This window comes from Phyllostomus discolor, chromosome 6 (assembly GCF_004126475.2).
Source record: "Phyllostomus discolor isolate MPI-MPIP mPhyDis1 chromosome 6, mPhyDis1.pri.v3, whole genome shotgun sequence".
In the NCBI taxonomy this organism is placed as follows: Eukaryota; Metazoa; Chordata; class Mammalia; order Chiroptera; family Phyllostomidae; genus Phyllostomus; species Phyllostomus discolor.
In genome coordinates, this window is record NC_040908.2 from 78549631 (window position 1) to 78566908 (window position 17278).

Genomic DNA, 17278 nt, shown 5'->3' on the forward strand with positions numbered 1-17278 from the left:
TGAAAGAGGGAAAAAAATGTTTTAATACAGGCCCTTTTATCCTATCATCTGATATTGAAGACAGCAAGACACCAGCCTATTCATTATGCAGGCAGTAGACTTAGGCTCAAGGCTCCCCATCAGAATCTGTCTGCCTAAACGCTTCGTCCAAGAGCCATAGTATAGACTTGACTAAAGAACAGGAGCTGTTTGGGGGCCTCAGGCCAAAAGGCCCTTGGAGATCAGGCATTAGGTCTTTGAAGAGTTCACTACACTGACCTCTATTAGGTGCTATAGGTCCCACCCATTCCTTGAATGAGGTCAAATCAATCTTGCCTGGCCAATGTGTCTCGGTTGGAGCATCATACTGTAGATCAAGAAGTCACTGGTTCGAATCCCAGTCAGGGCATATACCTAGGTTGTGAGTTCAGTCCCTGATTGGGGCATGTGAAGAAGGCAACCGACTACGATGTTTCTCTCGCATCAATGTTTCCCCGCCCCCCTTCCCCTCTCTCTCCCTTTGGAGTGAATATATAGGTATATATATATGTGTATACACATATACACATACCAATGTGACCTTTAAGGAGCTCTGTAAGGGAAGTGGAGCTCTTAGGGATGCATGCAGAGAGAGAAATACACTCTACAGTTAAGAATCATCGGCAGGTCCCCAGAATAAATTTAACCCTAAAATCCTATCATTTTATTTAAATACTCTAGGAGCAAGGACCCAACCACAGGGTGGTACTCCTGGATAGAAGATAAAGCAGCTATTGTCCATACTCAGAAGTGCTGAGGTGCCCTCCCCCACTAGTCTTGAATAATCTACACTGTTCAAAAAGTCAACAGGAGAAACAGCGGACTGACCAAAGAGAAGGCAGGAAAAAATCTCCTTTAGTCCTGAAAACTATGGCATCAAATCAGAGTGGAGTCCTGCACATGTCTGCCTGATTCCCGTGTTCCTAATGCTGTGGCTCCACAATCACACCCCTTCCATGAGCTGCTTAAGTGCCCCTCCTGGAATGCACAAGCAGGTCCCGCTGCAGCCCAGACTCCAGACTTCCAGTCAGCCTGACCATGGGAGGGTCAGTCAGCAGAGTCAATTTGTTGAAAACACCTCGACCAAAGTAGTCAGCAATCACAGAGAAGCTGTCATTGGAGCACTTGAGCTGCAGGGAAAGAGAAATAGGAATTAGAACTGAAGTGCTAGTTTCCTCAAATGAGGGGAAGAGAAAAGCCCTACAGTGTCCCCCTGACTCTGTGAGTGGGTACTCATGTACCCAACTCTTCCCCACCTGGTGCTGGAACTGATCATGGAGGTCTCGTTTCTGTTCCTGGGCCCGGATCATATCCATGACCTTCCGGTTTTCAGGGAGGCAGGTGGGGCAGTCAGCATCACTTTCTGAGTAACTCTCAAAACAGTGTTGGTGGAAGGAGTGTCCACAGAGAAAGTGGACTGAGGGCAACTCCAAGGCACTGTTACAGATACTGCACTTGGTCTTCTGGAAAATCTTTGGACTACAGGCAAGGGAGACCAGAAAGAAGTGGCAAACAGTGAGGGCAGGGCTGGTAGCCAAGTGAAAAGAGAAAGCAGCTGGAGTCATTAAGGAGAGATCCAAGGCCCTGCTGTTCTTACAACCTAAAAAAGGTCAGAAGAGGACAACAGCACTAGGTTTACAATGAGTCTCAGTATGCTTCCAGAAAGTCCTATTAACCCAGGGGGATATGGTTCTATTTCAATTTTCATAAGTGCCATAAAATTGTCTTTCAGGTTTTCACTCAGATGTGACTCTTTCAGAGAGGCCTTTCCTGAATACCTCATAAATTCTCTATCTCACACACACACACTCCTCACCCTACACCCCTTCCTCAATTAATTTTCTCCTTAGAACTCATCACCATCTAACATACTATATTTTACTTATTTAACACATTTACTCTGTCTCTACCTCTACAATGTAAGCTCCATAAAGGCAGGGCTCTTTGTATTAAGAACAGTGCCTAGGATATAATAGGGGCTCAGTAAATGTTTCTAAAATTATTGTTCACTAATAAATACTTTACAATGTTAAGGGCAGATAAGACTTAAGGGTAGGCATTAATGTCTGCTATACATATACGTAAATTCTCCAGATTTCGTATTTTCTAGAGCAAAATTTTTACCTCTGAATGGCCTGTAACCATACAATTTAGGTGTGTGTTTAGAAAATATAAAATACAGGCACATACAGAAAGAAAGGTACCTGCCCTAGATAATACCCTCCAAAGCCCGATAAATAATGATCTATATAATAAACTCTTCTTTGGAGTTTCTCTTTAAAACAGATCTTCAAGCAGAAAATGCTCAAACACACTCCATCTTTTGTCTTTGAAATTATTTAATGACACAGTGTAAAGAACAAGGTTATCCCCTGGATGCCTCCACTTAACAAGATGCCAAGTACCTCGTCTTGAGCTCCAGAATCTCCTGGCGGATGCGGGTGGTTTCCTCTCGGTACCGCCGTACCCGGAGCTCGTCCTGTGCAATCTGCTGGCTCTGTTTCTGCAGTTTTTGGACGAGGTAGTCCCGGATGACAGACAGGGTGGCTGTGGAGTTGTGGGCCAAGGTCTGCACCACTGAGATTGGGGTCCAGGAGGAAACAAAACAATGAACCAAGCAGTGCCCTCTAGACAGAGTTGAGGGGCTCCTACCCCAGAGCCCCTGATTTTTAGCAGCTGACACCTGCCCACCCACCCTGTCCTTCCAAGTACCTAGAAGGGGTGGCATGAGGTTCTTGTTCTCAATATGCTTGAGCACAGCTGCCACATACTCCTTGCAGTCCTCCTCCTTGCGGGCAAAGTAGCTGAGTGCCTGTTCCCACAGGGAGGGTTCCTGCTCCCCATGGCACTCACACACAGCGATCACCTGCCGGTACTGCTCATGCTGCATGTGGTAGTGCATAATCTGCTGATACCTAATACCAAGGCAAAGCACACCTCAGTGGCTGCTGTTGGAAAATTACTTGGATCCTTCCCCCTTCCCTGAAATTCCCCAAACCCTTACAGCTTCCCCTGCTCATAGAGGTAAAGGACCCCATCCTGGAAGTCATGCATCTGGCATAGGACCAGGGCCTTGTCAAAGACATCACAGAAGCGGCCACTCTTCAGAAGGGAGATAGCCTCTGCATGAAGTTTCTGTTTGACCTAGGGAAGGAGAAGAGTAGAACTGCTGGACAGAAGAACAAAAACAATCACAAGGCCTCTTTGGACAAGGCAAGTCAACTATCTCTTCCCCTCAGTCCAATTTCCTCTTCATTGAGGACATTGAGGCACCAACAGTGAGACATTCTTGATCTACAGAAGGCAGCAAAAAAACATATAAGATGAAAAAACTGTCTTTTCTCCAACACCTCCTGCAGCTTTTTCCAGGCCTCACCTGTGGATCCTTCTCATGGGCCCAGTTCTGTAGTCGTAACTCAAGAAGTGTGTCATAGATGCCCTGTGGTGAGTTGGGCTGCACTGCACTCATGTGCTCTAGGAAAGCTTTCAGCTCTCGTGGATTGTTGGCAAAGATGGGGATAAACTCCTCTGAGTTGGCCTAAGATGGCAAGGGAAGAGAGAAAAGGCCAAGGGAGAGGGCTTGGTACCCATGAGGCCCGTATGGTGATCCCTGGTGTAAAACAGGCATTTTCCCAGAGGCCTCACCCTGCAAACTGGAGCCTCCCTGTCATGCTGGCCTTCCGGGCTAGGCTGATAGTTGGTACAAAGTCCCTTCAGCAACTGGGTCATCTGCTCTGGAATATGGTGCATGAGGATCTTGCCATAGCGCTTCATATTGCTTTCTGCCTGCTCAAAAGGCAGCTTGCCAATGTACCTAAGGGCTTCCTGATAGTTCTGTAGAAAGGTAAAGAGCAGAGTAAAAGTGCATGCTGCTGCCTCACCCATCAGGAAGCACTGTGATCATTCTAGGATGTCCTAGGAAAAAGAACAGAACTCTGAGCCAAGGTAGAGTCTCCTCTACCTTGATGTCCTCTAGTTGGATCTTCAAGTACCACTCATGATGTGCATGGTCCTCAGCCAAATAGAGGGCTTGAGAGTAGTAGCCAGCCTGCCGGAGGACCTTGATGGCTGTCTCCACATCAAAGTGGACTTCACTCTCACTCTTTGTCTGCCAGGGAACATTAGACAAAATCATTCAGAGAGCTTATGGTTAAGGAAGGGAGAGAAAAAATGTGGCCGATTCTAAAACCACCTTATTAAGATAGTAATAAAGTCACGCTTTTAAAATGTTATCTTGACTCTCAGAAAGTTTCTAAGAGCCAAAGTCTTCCTCTGTCCCTACTATTCCTTCCCTCTACTATTTGGGGGGACTCCTCTGAGGACAAAGGGCTACCCAAATGCTACTTCCCTGGGCTTGGATACCATGGGAAGTTCTGGCATCATAAAACAAAAGGGGATATGGGAGAGAACTAATGGAAAGGCTATTCCTCTTTCTAGTTTATAGACCAGAGGGTCCAGATTCCCAAATAAGGTCAGCTTTTTCTTTCCCTGCATCCTGCTGAAGGGCAAGCCCTGGTGAAGCTGCCTCAAGGAATATCCCACCACCACTACCACCCTGCACCTTGATGAACTCCTCCAGCTTCAAGCTATCCTTGAGCTTGGTATAGCAATTGAGCAGCAGGGTGGTGTGGTCGGCATTGGCCAGGGATTGCCGATGCAGAGTCTGCAGGTAGGCAGTCAGGTTGTGGATACGCTGGGCATCCAGAAACTTGCGGATCACATATGATGGCTCCAACTTTCCGATGGTTCTAGGGAGACATGTACATAAAGAAGCATCTGGATTAGTGTACTTTTCAAACTGTCATGTACACGGAAATCACTTGCAGTTCTTAAAATGCCAATTCTGTTTCAGCAGGTATGGAATGAGGCCTGAGAGCCTAGACTTCTAACAAAGTCCCAGGTGGTATTAATGCTACTAGACTGTAGACCACATGAGTAGCAAGCCTCCAGAGAACTAGTTCTTTTTTTTTTTAATTTTTATTTATTGATTTTAGATAGAAACATCGATTTGTTGTTCCACTCATTCATTGGTTGATTACTGTATGTACCTTGACCAGGGATCAAAACCTTGGCATATCGGGATGACACTCTAACCAACTAGCCTACCTGGCCAGGACCAAAAAACTGGTTCTTAAAGTTGGCTTAAAACAGGAATTGTAGAGTGTTAGGGAAAAAAGCTAGAAAGGTTCCTAAAATTCCCAGAATTAATATCAATGAAAGAAAATGTGGAAGTATTGGGTCAAAATGAGTAACAAGGGTCAAACTATAGTTTAAAATAATGGGTATTCATCAGCTCAACTGCATACTGGTCATTAATATTTGACCCTGAACATTCCCTTTCCAGTAAGGTATACTGTCTTCTCACTCAAGCCATCATAGTTTCTGCAGAAAAAAAGGACAGTTGCTGGTGGAGTCCACTCCCTTCCCCAAGCACAGGTTTTAGCCTCTCTGGTTGCGTGTCTCTGCATTAAGAGCTACATCCTCAAGCACCTCCAGACTAACCTGATATACTGCTGGACAGCCCCATCATGGTTACCCTTGCTGTAGAGATGGTCCCCATACTGCATGAAGATATGGGCCAATCCATCACTGTCCAGGTGTTGGCTCTTGGCCAGGTTAATTGCCATCTCAAATAGGTTCTTCTTAAACAGCATCTGGAAGGAAAGAGATGAGAAAATTGGTAGATGCAGTCCTGAGGAGACACCTTCCCAGAATGAACCCACAACATGCCCCACAGTCCTAAAGTTTCAATCTGACTATATCCTAGACAGGGTGAGACCTCTCAGATACCCTCAAGACCAACATCACCTTACCTACTAGGGTTCTCTGAACACAGAGTAGACCCTGAAAGTGGGCTCTGGTCCCCAGGCATTACTTCCCTCTAAGGCTTCATGCCAGACCATTTACCTTGTAACTCTACTCTAAGGGAGCTGAGTAGGGTTGTGACCCAAAGGGAAGGATATACTCTGGCCAAGGTGACTTGGGGAGCCTGTTCCTACAGCTCTGTCTGGGTGCATATGGCCAACTCTGGGAATCTGGTGGCCTTGCCTCCAGTTTGGTCTGTGTGTCCTTCTCTTGCAGTGCGTGGACCCGCCCATCCCGCGTCAGCACGTACAGGGAGCCCCATTCAGCAAGCACGTCCACTATATCCTCAAAGACAGCACTATAGGCTATGAACTTGTTACACAAGTCATAGATGTTGAGAATCTGCTTGTCAGAGCTCTGTGGGTCCCCGCTGGTAAACTCTGACCTGTATGGGAAAGAAAAAGATATTGTACCCCCTCTACCTCAGCTTCCCCTTTATTTCTTTCCCAATGACAACTTTGGAACTACCCATTTCACCCAGAACAAATCACCTGTTGGCCCCTCTAGTAGCTCAGCCCATAATATGCAGCATTGTGCTGGCAATTGTAGGAATAGAACATATAAACCTGACCTTACCCTATAAGATTCTATAACTAACATAAGCAACATATTAAAAAATTTAGTACATTCAAACATCCATTCATTTAACAAATAATCAGTGCCTGGTGTATGCAGAACATTGTGCTTAGTACTGAATGAAAACAAGGTAACACCTGACAGGGATCACTTCGACCATGTAGAAGACCCCACCACCTCTTTCAGGTGGCTCAGAAGAAAAATACTGGGTCCTGCATTTCCCAGTTTCTCTACTACCCAATCCCTTGTTCCTCTGCCCCAATTTATTTTGACTAAAGAGTAAAAAAACAAAAAAACAAAAAATAATACCAGGTTCAAACTGCCTGGAGTGTTCTAGTGCATCAGGGCTGCTCAACAAATGTCTGTAGCAAAACACATCTTCCAGTAAAAACATAATTAAGTCTATACATAAGCCAAATCTACATAAAGCCAAAGCAGAAGATTGACGGGATCCAGGCATTAGGGTTTTAAAATCAGGTTAATTCTGGGAAACAAGTCCAGCCCTCTCCCTTTCCCCTTTGGAATCCTTACTTGGGAGAAACCTTCCGGTCACGGGAGACAATGACAAGGTAGCCTCTAAACCAATGAACAATGAGTTTATGGCCCTCAAAGGCGAAGCAGGGCCCACGTTCATCAGGCTGGTACAAGTAGACACACTCATCCCCGGCCACTATGAACTGTAGGTCCTGAGAAGGGTCACTTAGGGCTGAGCATCGTAGGCCACAACCATGAGTATCCAACTCCACACGAGGGCAGTCCTTTCCAGAAACTATATAGGACTAGAAAAAGTAAGAAAGGGTTATCAGGCGCCCTCTGAGGAGGTGGAATCTAAGACTTCACAAAAGTATTCCCGTCTCCATGTTAACTCTTTTTAATTCTTAGCACCTTAAGACTTTTCCTGGCTGCTTGCCTTCTCCATTAACCACCACCCATCTACTAAATACATAAGCAGGGACCACATTTCTCTCCTCTGTACATACTAACACTACCTACTATAGGAATTCCGCAAGTAAGAAAAATGCAGTGACCTTATACTACTTTATAAAAAGACTATTCTTGAGAGTAGGCTTGTTAACAGGACCAACAAGAACCAGAGAAGTAAAGCAACTTATCCAATGTCACTGATCAAGTTAAGGAAAAAATTCAGGTCTTTTACTACAAGTCCAGTTCTTTTCCGAACCCAAACTCTTCCCAGTCTCCTAAGTGAAGAAATAAAATATTAAGCTGAGCAAATGATTCAAGGGTATGTGATAAAAAATGTTAGAATTCTACCTCTCTTACCAGTTCCTTAAGCTAGCTCCCTAAGGAGAAAGAAGCCTTTCTTGCTCACCCGTATGAGTGGAGGTCCTGGTCATACCTGAACATTCTCTGTTGTCACAACAAACAAATGAGTGGTCTTTCCTGCTTGGCGGAAGGCCAGTCCAGTAACAGGATAGTTGCCCTTGTGCAAAATCTGGGTCTTGCTATGCCGGTCCCGAGTGATGTCTCCTTTGTTCAGTGTAACACTGCCATCTGTGAAACCTGTACAAGAACAGGAAACAACACTTAATTGAAGCTGAAAATCAGGAAGCACAAAATGGCAAATGGCCATTTGAAGTATTCATTAGAAGTGACACAATTCCTCCTCATACGCAAATTCTCCAATGGTTAATATGAAGATAGGTACTTACTGACTCGTTTTCAAAGAACAAAACTAAATCCTAACTCCAAATTTAATAACCCTGAAAAAATGGTCTCATGAGTCCAGGCTGGTGTGGCTCAGTGGATTGAGAGTGGGCCTGCAAATCAAAGGGTTCCTGGTTCAATTTCCAGTGAGGGCACACGCCTGGGTTGCAGGCGAGGTCCCCGGTAGGGGGCATGTGAGAGGGAACCACACGTTGATGATTCTTTCCCTCTCTTTTTCCTTCCCTTCTCCTCTCTCTAAAAATAAATAAAATCTTTAAAAAAGTATAAATTTTTAAAAATGGTCTGATGAAAACAATGAATGTAAGCTGAAGAAGCAACTCTCGAAGAAATCTATAGCCCTGACTGGTGTAGCTCAGTGGATTGAGGGCTGGCCTGTGAATGAAAGGGTCGCTGGTTCAATCACCAGTCTATGGTACAAGGCTGAGTTGCAGGCAAGGTCCCCAGTAGGTGGTGCAAGCGAGGTAACCACACACTGATGTTTCTCTCCCTCTCTTTCTCTCTCCCTTTCCCTCTCTATAAATACATACATACATACATATCTTTTTTAAAAAAAGAAAGAAAATCTATAAAGAATTCTGGAGCTACCATGGTTGGTGTGGCTCAGTAGACTGAGCACCAGCCTGTGAAACAAAGGGTCACCAGTTTGACTGCCAGTCAGGGCACATGCCTGGGTTGTCAGTCAGGTCCCCAGCTGGGGGTATTCGAGAGGCTACCAATCAATGTTTCTTTCCCACATTGACATTTCCCTCCTTCTCTCTAAAAATAAATTACCATGGGAAAAAAAGTCCTGGAGCTTTAGTTTTCACTTTCTTTAAAAAAAGATTATATTTATTAATTTTCAGAGAGAGGGGAAGGGAGGGAGAAAGAAAAGGAGAGAAACGTCAATGTGTGAGGGAAACATTAATCAGATGTCTCTCACATGCTCCAACTAGGGACCTGGCCCCGCAACCTAAGCACGAGCCCCAACTGGGAATTAAACCAGCGATCTTTCAGTTTGCAAGGCACTCAATCCACTGAGCCACACCAGCCAGGATACTTTGCCTTCTTTCTGCTTACCGATGGCCATAAAGTTGAGATTTTCATGGACAGTCAAACAAGACACAACAGTCGGCTCTGATCCTGGAATGGCAGGGAAGATTCGAGTACAGAGTGGATTGCCACCATCTCTCTTCTCCAGGTTCCAGATCTTCACCTGTGGGCAGACCTCAGATGGGTGAATGCTAGTCTCCCTCCAACAAACAGCCATTCCCAGGCTTCTGGGTCTTTCCTGTTACCTTTCAAGGACTCACCAGGGGGTTGATGCCCTGTTCATCCTCACCTACAGATGCTAGAATATTGTGCTGCTTCAGTTGGTACAGGTGTGTCACCCGTAGTTTGTAGGCTTGGAAACCTGTAAGCTGTAGGGAGCGGGGCAAGAACCAGATCTGGCCTTCCATATGTGTAGAGTAGTCAAGGAACCTCCTTTTCAAGGAGAGATACTTATATTTAGACCACAACCCAGATAACAACATACATTTAAATTTTGCACAGATTTTCCCACACATTATTTCCTGGGACTCCATATCTTAAAAAGAGTAAAAAACAAACAAACAAACAAACCAAAAAAGGCCCAGACTTTAGAGCCAGCAATATGAAAAACAGAGCAGCAAACTCCTGGTTTCATTTACCTTGTCACCCACAATACTAGGTAGAGGAAATAATGACACCTTACATATGCAACTTTTAAAGTCAGCTTGCATTCTTTCTTTTGATCTTAAAATAACCCTACTACGAATTGGTATTTTATTACGTAAGAAAACTGAAGCCGGGAGAACTTAAATGAATTGTCCAAGATTACTTGGTTAGCAACCAAGTTATCTCTAACAGGTTAGAGAATGGACTTCTTTCTCTCCTGTGACCCAGTGGGCGTCCATCTAAAAGAAAGTGGCACGTACCACTAACCCCTCTGACGGAAAGATTCCATCTCAGCAGCATCTATCTCTTCAGGGATCCGGAGAGGGAAGAGACAGTTTCAGAGCAAGGATATCTCCAAAGACTATGCTCCCTCGGCCTGAGTCGCAGACAGTGATGCCAGGAGGGAGGCAAAGGAACTTGGAAGCAGCGGATCCAGAGTTAGGCGCGGCCCCGGGAGCGGGACCATCATTGTTCAGAGGTTCCTTAATCGCCTCTTTGTCGAAGAAAACAAAGCGGCGCCATTGAAGGTAGGCCGCCATCTTGGTCAAAGGCCCCAAGTCGTCCAGTTAAAGGTCACGTGAGAAGCTCTGGGGATCACGTGACTCAACAGCTTCCTGGAGCCTGGTTGCACCTGCGCTCTACAGTTGGGGTGACGGCTTCCTGCTGCTGGGAGAGTAGGCGGGGCCGCGTGAGGCACGGCTCCCCCGCCCATCGCTTGCAATGTAGTTTGCGAATTGGCGGTGTCAAACTTGGCCGGCTAAAAAGGTTACAAGAGCAGGGCCCTTCACCTCTTTGAACACCAGTTTTCTTCTTTATTAAGTGTACGGGCGTTGAAGGATCACGGTGAAGACTGTCACGCGCTTTGAACTATAACCTGCTGTGCCTTAATTATGTTGTCACCTCACAGTACTGTTTTGAGGCATAAATGAACCATTATGTATAAAACTGGTTTTTCAGTGTAGGAGAGAAAAATAAAATCAGAAGTTTGTGTCTTCCTCCAGATACAGACGTGAACACAGTCAGTATCTTTTATTTGTTTTCGTGTCCCTCTGTTAGAGTGTGTGGCTCGTAACAGATATTTAAAATATGTTTCTTGAAGAATCTGGGAAATACCGATAGAGAGGGAACTCTCAAGAACCTGGGCTTTCTCTCCTTTTTCATAGCAGCAGGGTCGGGACATAAACACAACACAGCAAAAAGTCTGGGAGTGGCAATTCTGAGAGCTGAATGATTTAACAAGTGTTAAGTGTCTAAGCTATTCTTTGGCCACCCACAATCCCCAACTATGGCAAAACCAATTGTCCACGTGGAAAACCGTAGGTGTGTTGTGTATCACAAGGAGCTATGTACAGAAGTGACACAGTCATTCTGAGAGTATGTGCAAAAAAGTGGCCATATGGTATTTGTGAAGTTTATTTCTGCACACACACACACACACACACACACACACTGCCTTTTAGTTTTAGAATATTTTCCTCATTCCTACCAGCCCGAGTTCCCAGAGAGCAGGGGCCCTGTCTTGTTTACCATGAACCAGGCCTAACAGGGCCTGGTAGTTGCTCCATATTTGATTGAAGGAATGAATGTGGATGATTTTCCTCTTATCCCCTCCTCTCTTCAACCTAGTTGACAGGAAAGGTAGTGTCCATTTATCTAAAGAGCTAAATGAGGGGAACAAATTGGCCACCACCAGTCATACAGATTTTCTAATCTCCATTCCAGCTTCAAGTTCTTTTATCACGCGGGTATCGGAGCTATTTCAGGATCTCAACCATAGGCAGAAAGCTCAAATGGGGAGTAGATTGGACCCACTTTCACCTGCTGAGCATACTCTGTACTACTCACTAGAAGTTTTAGATAGTATGTCAGTTGTTAAGACTATGAATTTTAAAAGAAGCATTATGAAAACAGATGTGAACAGAGTGGCATCTTTGTTGTTGACTTGGGTGTCTCCTATACTGTCTAGTGGCAGGGACCCAGTTTTCTGATGTGTGAATCTGGTAAAGCCTGTGCTCATTGATGAGGGTACAAAAGCAGAGATTGACCTGCCAGAACAACTCACAACATCTCTTCAGACCTACTGCCTTCCTTCCTTTCCTCCTTTGACAAAAGTATATTGAGTATACACTATTGCTGGAATTGTATTAAATGTTGAGAATATAAATATGAGCAAGACATGATTCTTGCCCTTTAGGGAGCTCAACCACCACTAGAATGGGCAGACATAAAATGGACTGATAGTAACAGCCCTTAATTTCATGTAGTGAATTACATCTAACAAAGTGCTTTCACTTTTTGTGGACTCTTCATAGGAACCATCTGCAAAAGTGTCATTGTCTTTGATAAGTGGAGTGTCAGAGAATTTCAAGTGACTCTAGGCAAAAACATCAAAGTTCTTTGGAAATAAAACAAGTTCTTCAGTTCCTTAACCTTTAATTGATTTGCTTGGATGTAAAGTTAGGCTGTATTTGTCAGAACATACACCATGGTTTTTCTTTTAGCTATACTTGTCTGAATCCAGGAACTTCAGGATAGTGAGGAAGATAAGCAGTCATATCACACAGAAAATGATTATGTGTACAAATTTATTTAAAACTCTGCATATTAAGAACTCAAATTTGAAGGGACTAAAGATACAGAAGCAATTCAAATCTTTAGCTTGAAACTAGAGATCACAATTCTGAATCAAGAATTACCTAGCAGCCCTGGCTGGTGTTGCAAATGAGTGCGGGCTGCAAACCAAAGGGTCATTGGTTCAATTCCCAGTTAGGGCACATGCCTGGGTTGTGAGCCAGATCCCCAGTGGGAACCATGTGAGAGGCAACCACACATTAATGTTTCTCTCCCCCTCTTCTTCCCTTCTCCTCTCTCTAAAATAAATAAATCTTTAAAAAAAATTGCCCAGCAATCCCTTTTTTCCTTTCAGCAAATTGGTCCCTTGTGATGTACAACAGTCATATCCATCGGAGCACTTCTTGTTCCAGCTGCAAACTTTTTTCTATGGTTGTGTTTTTTTCTCTTTTGGCTCCCTGGAGAGAAACCATTTTCTAAAATAATGAAAAGCCTGGGTTTTTTCTCTTAGCTCCTCGAAAGGATAGCAGCAGTTTCCACTTTAGGAGCAAGATCAACCTAAAATAAACTCAGGGGTCTTATAGTGTAAGCGAGTCCAGGGACCCAAGGCTACAGTGAAAATGGAGAAACAATTTGCTGGTTTTTGATTGTGAAAATCTGGCCTACAAAAAGGACATAAATTTCCCATGAACTTATCAAAGCATTTAACATGCTTTTAACACTGCAATATCACCTTTTAGTTTTACTTCTCTAATGACGAAAACAGTGTTAAGTAGGGTGTGTTTAGTGCTTAGTATGTCCCATGCACTGTGCTAAGCATTTTACCCTTTTCAAAAATGTTTACACCAACCTTGTGAAGATATACTAGCACACCTCTATTATTGATGCGGAAACTGAAGCTCAGGAAAGCTAAACAACTTGTCTGGAGTCACAAAGGTTGGAAGTGGTGGAGTTCGTAGGCAAATTCATGCCTGTCAGACTCCAAAGCCCTGTGTTCTGGGTGCTCAATTTAATTTCTTCTAGAATACTTAAGTCCATAAACTTGTTCTAAGTCTGAATGCTTTTCTGTGAATTTTCAAGAACCTTGAAAGTCGTTTTCTCTTTTGGACACACAATAATCCCAATCTCAATGCAAGCTGGGAAATGTTCCCAGTCCTTTGGCTCCTCACCCCTTCCCCATATCCTACTCAAATTCACAAGAGTTTCAAAATGTTCTAAAATATTCTAGTGTTATAAAAGATACAGGGGCTGTCACACTGCTGTTGGGGAGTGCATATTGATAAGCCTTTCTGGAGGGCAATTTGGCAATGACTAAAAAATTAATTTAAGCCTGTATTTTCACTTGTAGAAATTTATCCTACATAGGCTATAAGGGATTGATTTGCATAAAGAGTTACCAATAAAAAGCATTTATTGCAATTTTATAATAGCAAAAAGAAACAACCTGTCAAACAGCAATTTGGTAAATTATTGTACTTTTCTATGCTACAATTCCATAAATAATGCCACTGAAAATTCTGTAGAGGAAAATATGATATAGGAAATTTTTTGCAATAAACTAAATGAAAAAGTCACAAAATATCATCTCCATGAAAGTTGACTTGAAAATTGATTATATCACAATGCTAAAAGTGATTTAATCAAGAAAATGAGATTCTGGGTGTTTTTTTAAATTTTATTCTTTTTTCCCCTATATTTTTCCAGTTTTCTTCAATGACCACATATTTCTTCTGTAATTCTAAAAACATTGTTGTAGGAAGTAAAAAAAAAAAAAACAAAACCTTATGCTGGTGCACCTTCTCTCCTGCCAAAGAAAATGAGTTTTCCCCTAAGTTTACAACAAAATCACAAATGCAAAATACTTTTTTAAAAAAAAGATTTTACTTATTGATTTTTAGAGAGGGGGCAGGGAAAGAGAAAGAAATGGAGAGAAACATCAATGTGTGGTTGCTTCCCACATGCCCTGTACCAGGGACCTGGCCTGCAACCCAGACATGTGCTCTGACTGGGAACCAAACTGGTGACCCTTTGGTTCACAGGCCCACATTCAACCTACTGAGCTACACCAGCCAGGGCACAACAAAATACTTTTTTTTAAAGATTTTATTTATTTATTTTTAGAGAGGGAAGGGAGGGAGATGAGAGAGACAGACAGACAGACAGACAGACATCAATGTGCGGTTGCTGGGGGTCATGGCCTGCAACCCAGGCATGTACCCTGACTGGGAATCGAACCTGTGACACTTTGGTTCGCAGCCCGCACTCAATCCACTGAGCTACGCCAGCCAGGACAAACTAATTTTTAAATTTTTATTGAAGTATAATATATATACAAAAAACCTATATACTACAAGCTGTTGATTTTCACAAAGCCATGGCAACCAGCACTGTAAACAGAGTACTGCCAAAACCCCAGAAGCCTGCATTTATGCCCTTTTCTACCCACAAAGGTAAGCACTATCCCAATTTCTGTCACTACAGCTTAGTTTTGCCTGTTTTTAAACTTTATATAAGTAAAACATACAGTGTGTACTCTTGGCTCCCGAGATTCATTTGAGTTATCAAATGTAATAGACCATTCATTTTCATTGCTACATCAAATTCTATTGTGTGAATCTACTGCAACTTATTTGTCCATCCAGCTATTGGTGGGCACTAGGTCAGTATTAAATTTTGGCCATTATGGATAAAGATGTTAGTCTTTTGGTAAACATATGTATACATTCTTTAGATATAAATCTAAGAATGAGGCTGCTGGGTGACAACTAATTTTTTTTTTATTTTTCAAGATTTAATTTTTTTTAGCACAGGTGGCTTGAGGGCCGAATCCAGCCCTCCACCTTGCTTTATCCAGCCCATGGCATGTTGTTTCTACCCAGTGGTAGTGCCAAGCTCTCACTTAACTGTTAAGGAATAGTTATATTTATACAGTACTAAAATTACATTGGGCCCTTTGAAAGCAATCGAGAGGCTGATGTGGCCCCGGGCTGACAATGAGTTTGTCACATCTGTTTTAGAGAGAGGGGAAGGAAGAGAGGGACAGAAACATCAATCTATTGGTTGCCTCTCACAGGCCTCCAACTGGAGACCTGGCCCGCAACCCAGGCATGTTCCTCTAATGGGGAACTGAAGAAATGACTTTTTGGTTTGCGGGACAATGCCAAACTCACTTCGTCACATTTCCCCATTTTTTACAATTTGTTTTTGTGAAATACTGTTCTCTGGTCAGAGAACAAAACAGGTGACTGCCTGGAACCCTTGTACCTACTGCACCTCCCACAGGGACAGATACACAAGTCAAAGTTGTAGCTGCAGCAAAACTATGCTCCCACCAAGAGTATTCCAGGATGAGAGCTCATTCAGGAACAGGGAAGACTAACTTTCATAGCTTCCCAATTTGCAGTCATTCAATAGGTTTTTAATAAGTGCATGAAACCATTAACATACAGAATTCGTTTCTGGACAGACTGACTTCTCTGAAGGGCAAAGTCATCCCCATCTCTGGAACCCCAGCACCTAGAACAGTGCTTGCATGTGACAGAGGCTCAATAAATGTTAAAATGTGTATGCTGGGTCCTGGCTGGTGTGGCTCAGTGGACTGAGCACTGGCCTGCAAATCGAAAGGTTGCCAGTTCTATTTCAAGTCAGGGCACATGCCTGAGTTGTGAGTGGGTCCCTAGTTGGGGGCAGGGGAGAGGCAACTGATCAATGTTTCTCTCACACAAATGGATGTCTATCTCCCCTTCTTTCTCCCTCCCTTCCCCTCTCTCTGGAAATAAATAAATGAATAAATTCTTTAAAAAATGCATACTCTAAAATGGATGGTAAAAAATCTACCCTACAGGACAGATGGCCAAAAGTAGACAAAAGTAGACTCAGTCATTGAGAAACAAAGTCTTTCTCTGTAGAACCAAAATGACAATTTATATGTCCATCATTAAGCTAAACAATACCCAAGCTATAGAATGCTCTATGGCTGTAAACAGCAATGAATTGAATCTTTACAATAAATTATGGAAACACTGCATGATTTATTATGTTACCCCACTCAAAAAAGGTCAAGTTGAAAAAAAATCTAATTGTATAACATTTTATCATTTATTTATAAAAAGGCAATAACCTACATGTTTCAAGAGATGTACATGACCCTGCCCAGGTTGCTCAGTTGGTTACAGCATCATCCCAATACACCAAGGTTGCATGGCATCAATGAAATCTGGCAGCCAGGGCGTGGACTGAAATGCACATGGGTGAACAATGACTTTACTGTATTAGTCAGTGGGGGTGGTAAACACCCTTAGTGAGTATGTGTACTGTGTGGCCATCGCATTCAAAATGACTGAGCAACTACAGCAATGAACCTACATCCAATTCCGTGTTAAGCTTGAACATACTTCTAGTAGAAACTATTCGGATGATTCAGAAGTCCGCAGCTATAAGGCAACTGATAGCTTCATCACAACACCATGCCCACTCACACATCACATCTGAAGAGTTTTTTGGCAAAACATTAGATCACCCAGGTGACTGAGTGACCCAGGTGTGGGGGTGACTTGGACCCTCTACAGCCCAGATTTGGCACCATGCGACTTCTCGTTTTTCCCAAAACTAAAATCTCCTTTGAAAAGGAAGAGATTTCAGACCATCAATGAAATTCAGGACAATACAATGTTAGCGAGTGGGAGAACTGTCTGAGGCATCATTGTCCTATGAACAATGTTTCTTGTATCTTGTTCAATAAACGTCTCTATTTTTTCACATTACGTGGCTGGATACCTTCTGGACAGACCTTGGATATGTACACTAAAGCAAAGGAAAATGACTGGAAGGCTTCACGCTACACTGTTAACAGATACACATCTGCAGAGGGGAGAACGAGGTTGCAGAT

At 43.3% G+C, this 17278-nt stretch overlaps 2 protein-coding genes across 5 annotated transcripts in view; one reads left to right on the forward strand and one right to left on the reverse strand.

Moving 5' to 3' along the window:
* On the reverse strand, positions 1-16531 carry VPS11 (VPS11 core subunit of CORVET and HOPS complexes). Of its 4 annotated transcripts, none has more exons than XM_036028427.1 (16): positions 16515-16531; positions 9435-9606; positions 9202-9337; positions 7817-7980; positions 6991-7238; positions 6067-6268; positions 5521-5672; positions 4580-4766; positions 3980-4126; positions 3664-3852; positions 3395-3556; positions 3023-3162; positions 2731-2933; positions 2424-2595; positions 1275-1497; positions 1-1148 (listed from the first exon to the last, which is right to left on the reverse strand). In XM_036028427.1, coding segments are annotated over exons 1-16 (2664 nt in total). In that variant the 5' UTR covers positions 16517-16531; the 3' UTR covers positions 1-983. The 4 variants fall into 4 exon arrangements, with proteins under 4 accessions (XP_035884320.1, XP_028370312.1, XP_035884321.1 ...); XM_028514511.2 differs by lacking the exon at positions 16515-16531 and adding an exon at positions 10172-10393 and having other exon boundaries at positions 9435-9583; XM_036028428.1 differs by lacking the exon at positions 16515-16531 and adding an exon at positions 10087-10218.
* HYOU1 (hypoxia up-regulated 1) overlaps positions 10644-17278 on the forward strand; it is a 19838-nt gene continuing 13203 nt past the window's right edge. Inside the window, exon 1 of the mRNA XM_036028425.1 lies at positions 10644-10662. The gene's annotated coding sequence lies outside the window, so the exon portion shown is untranslated. The remainder of the gene's footprint in view (positions 10663-17278) is intronic.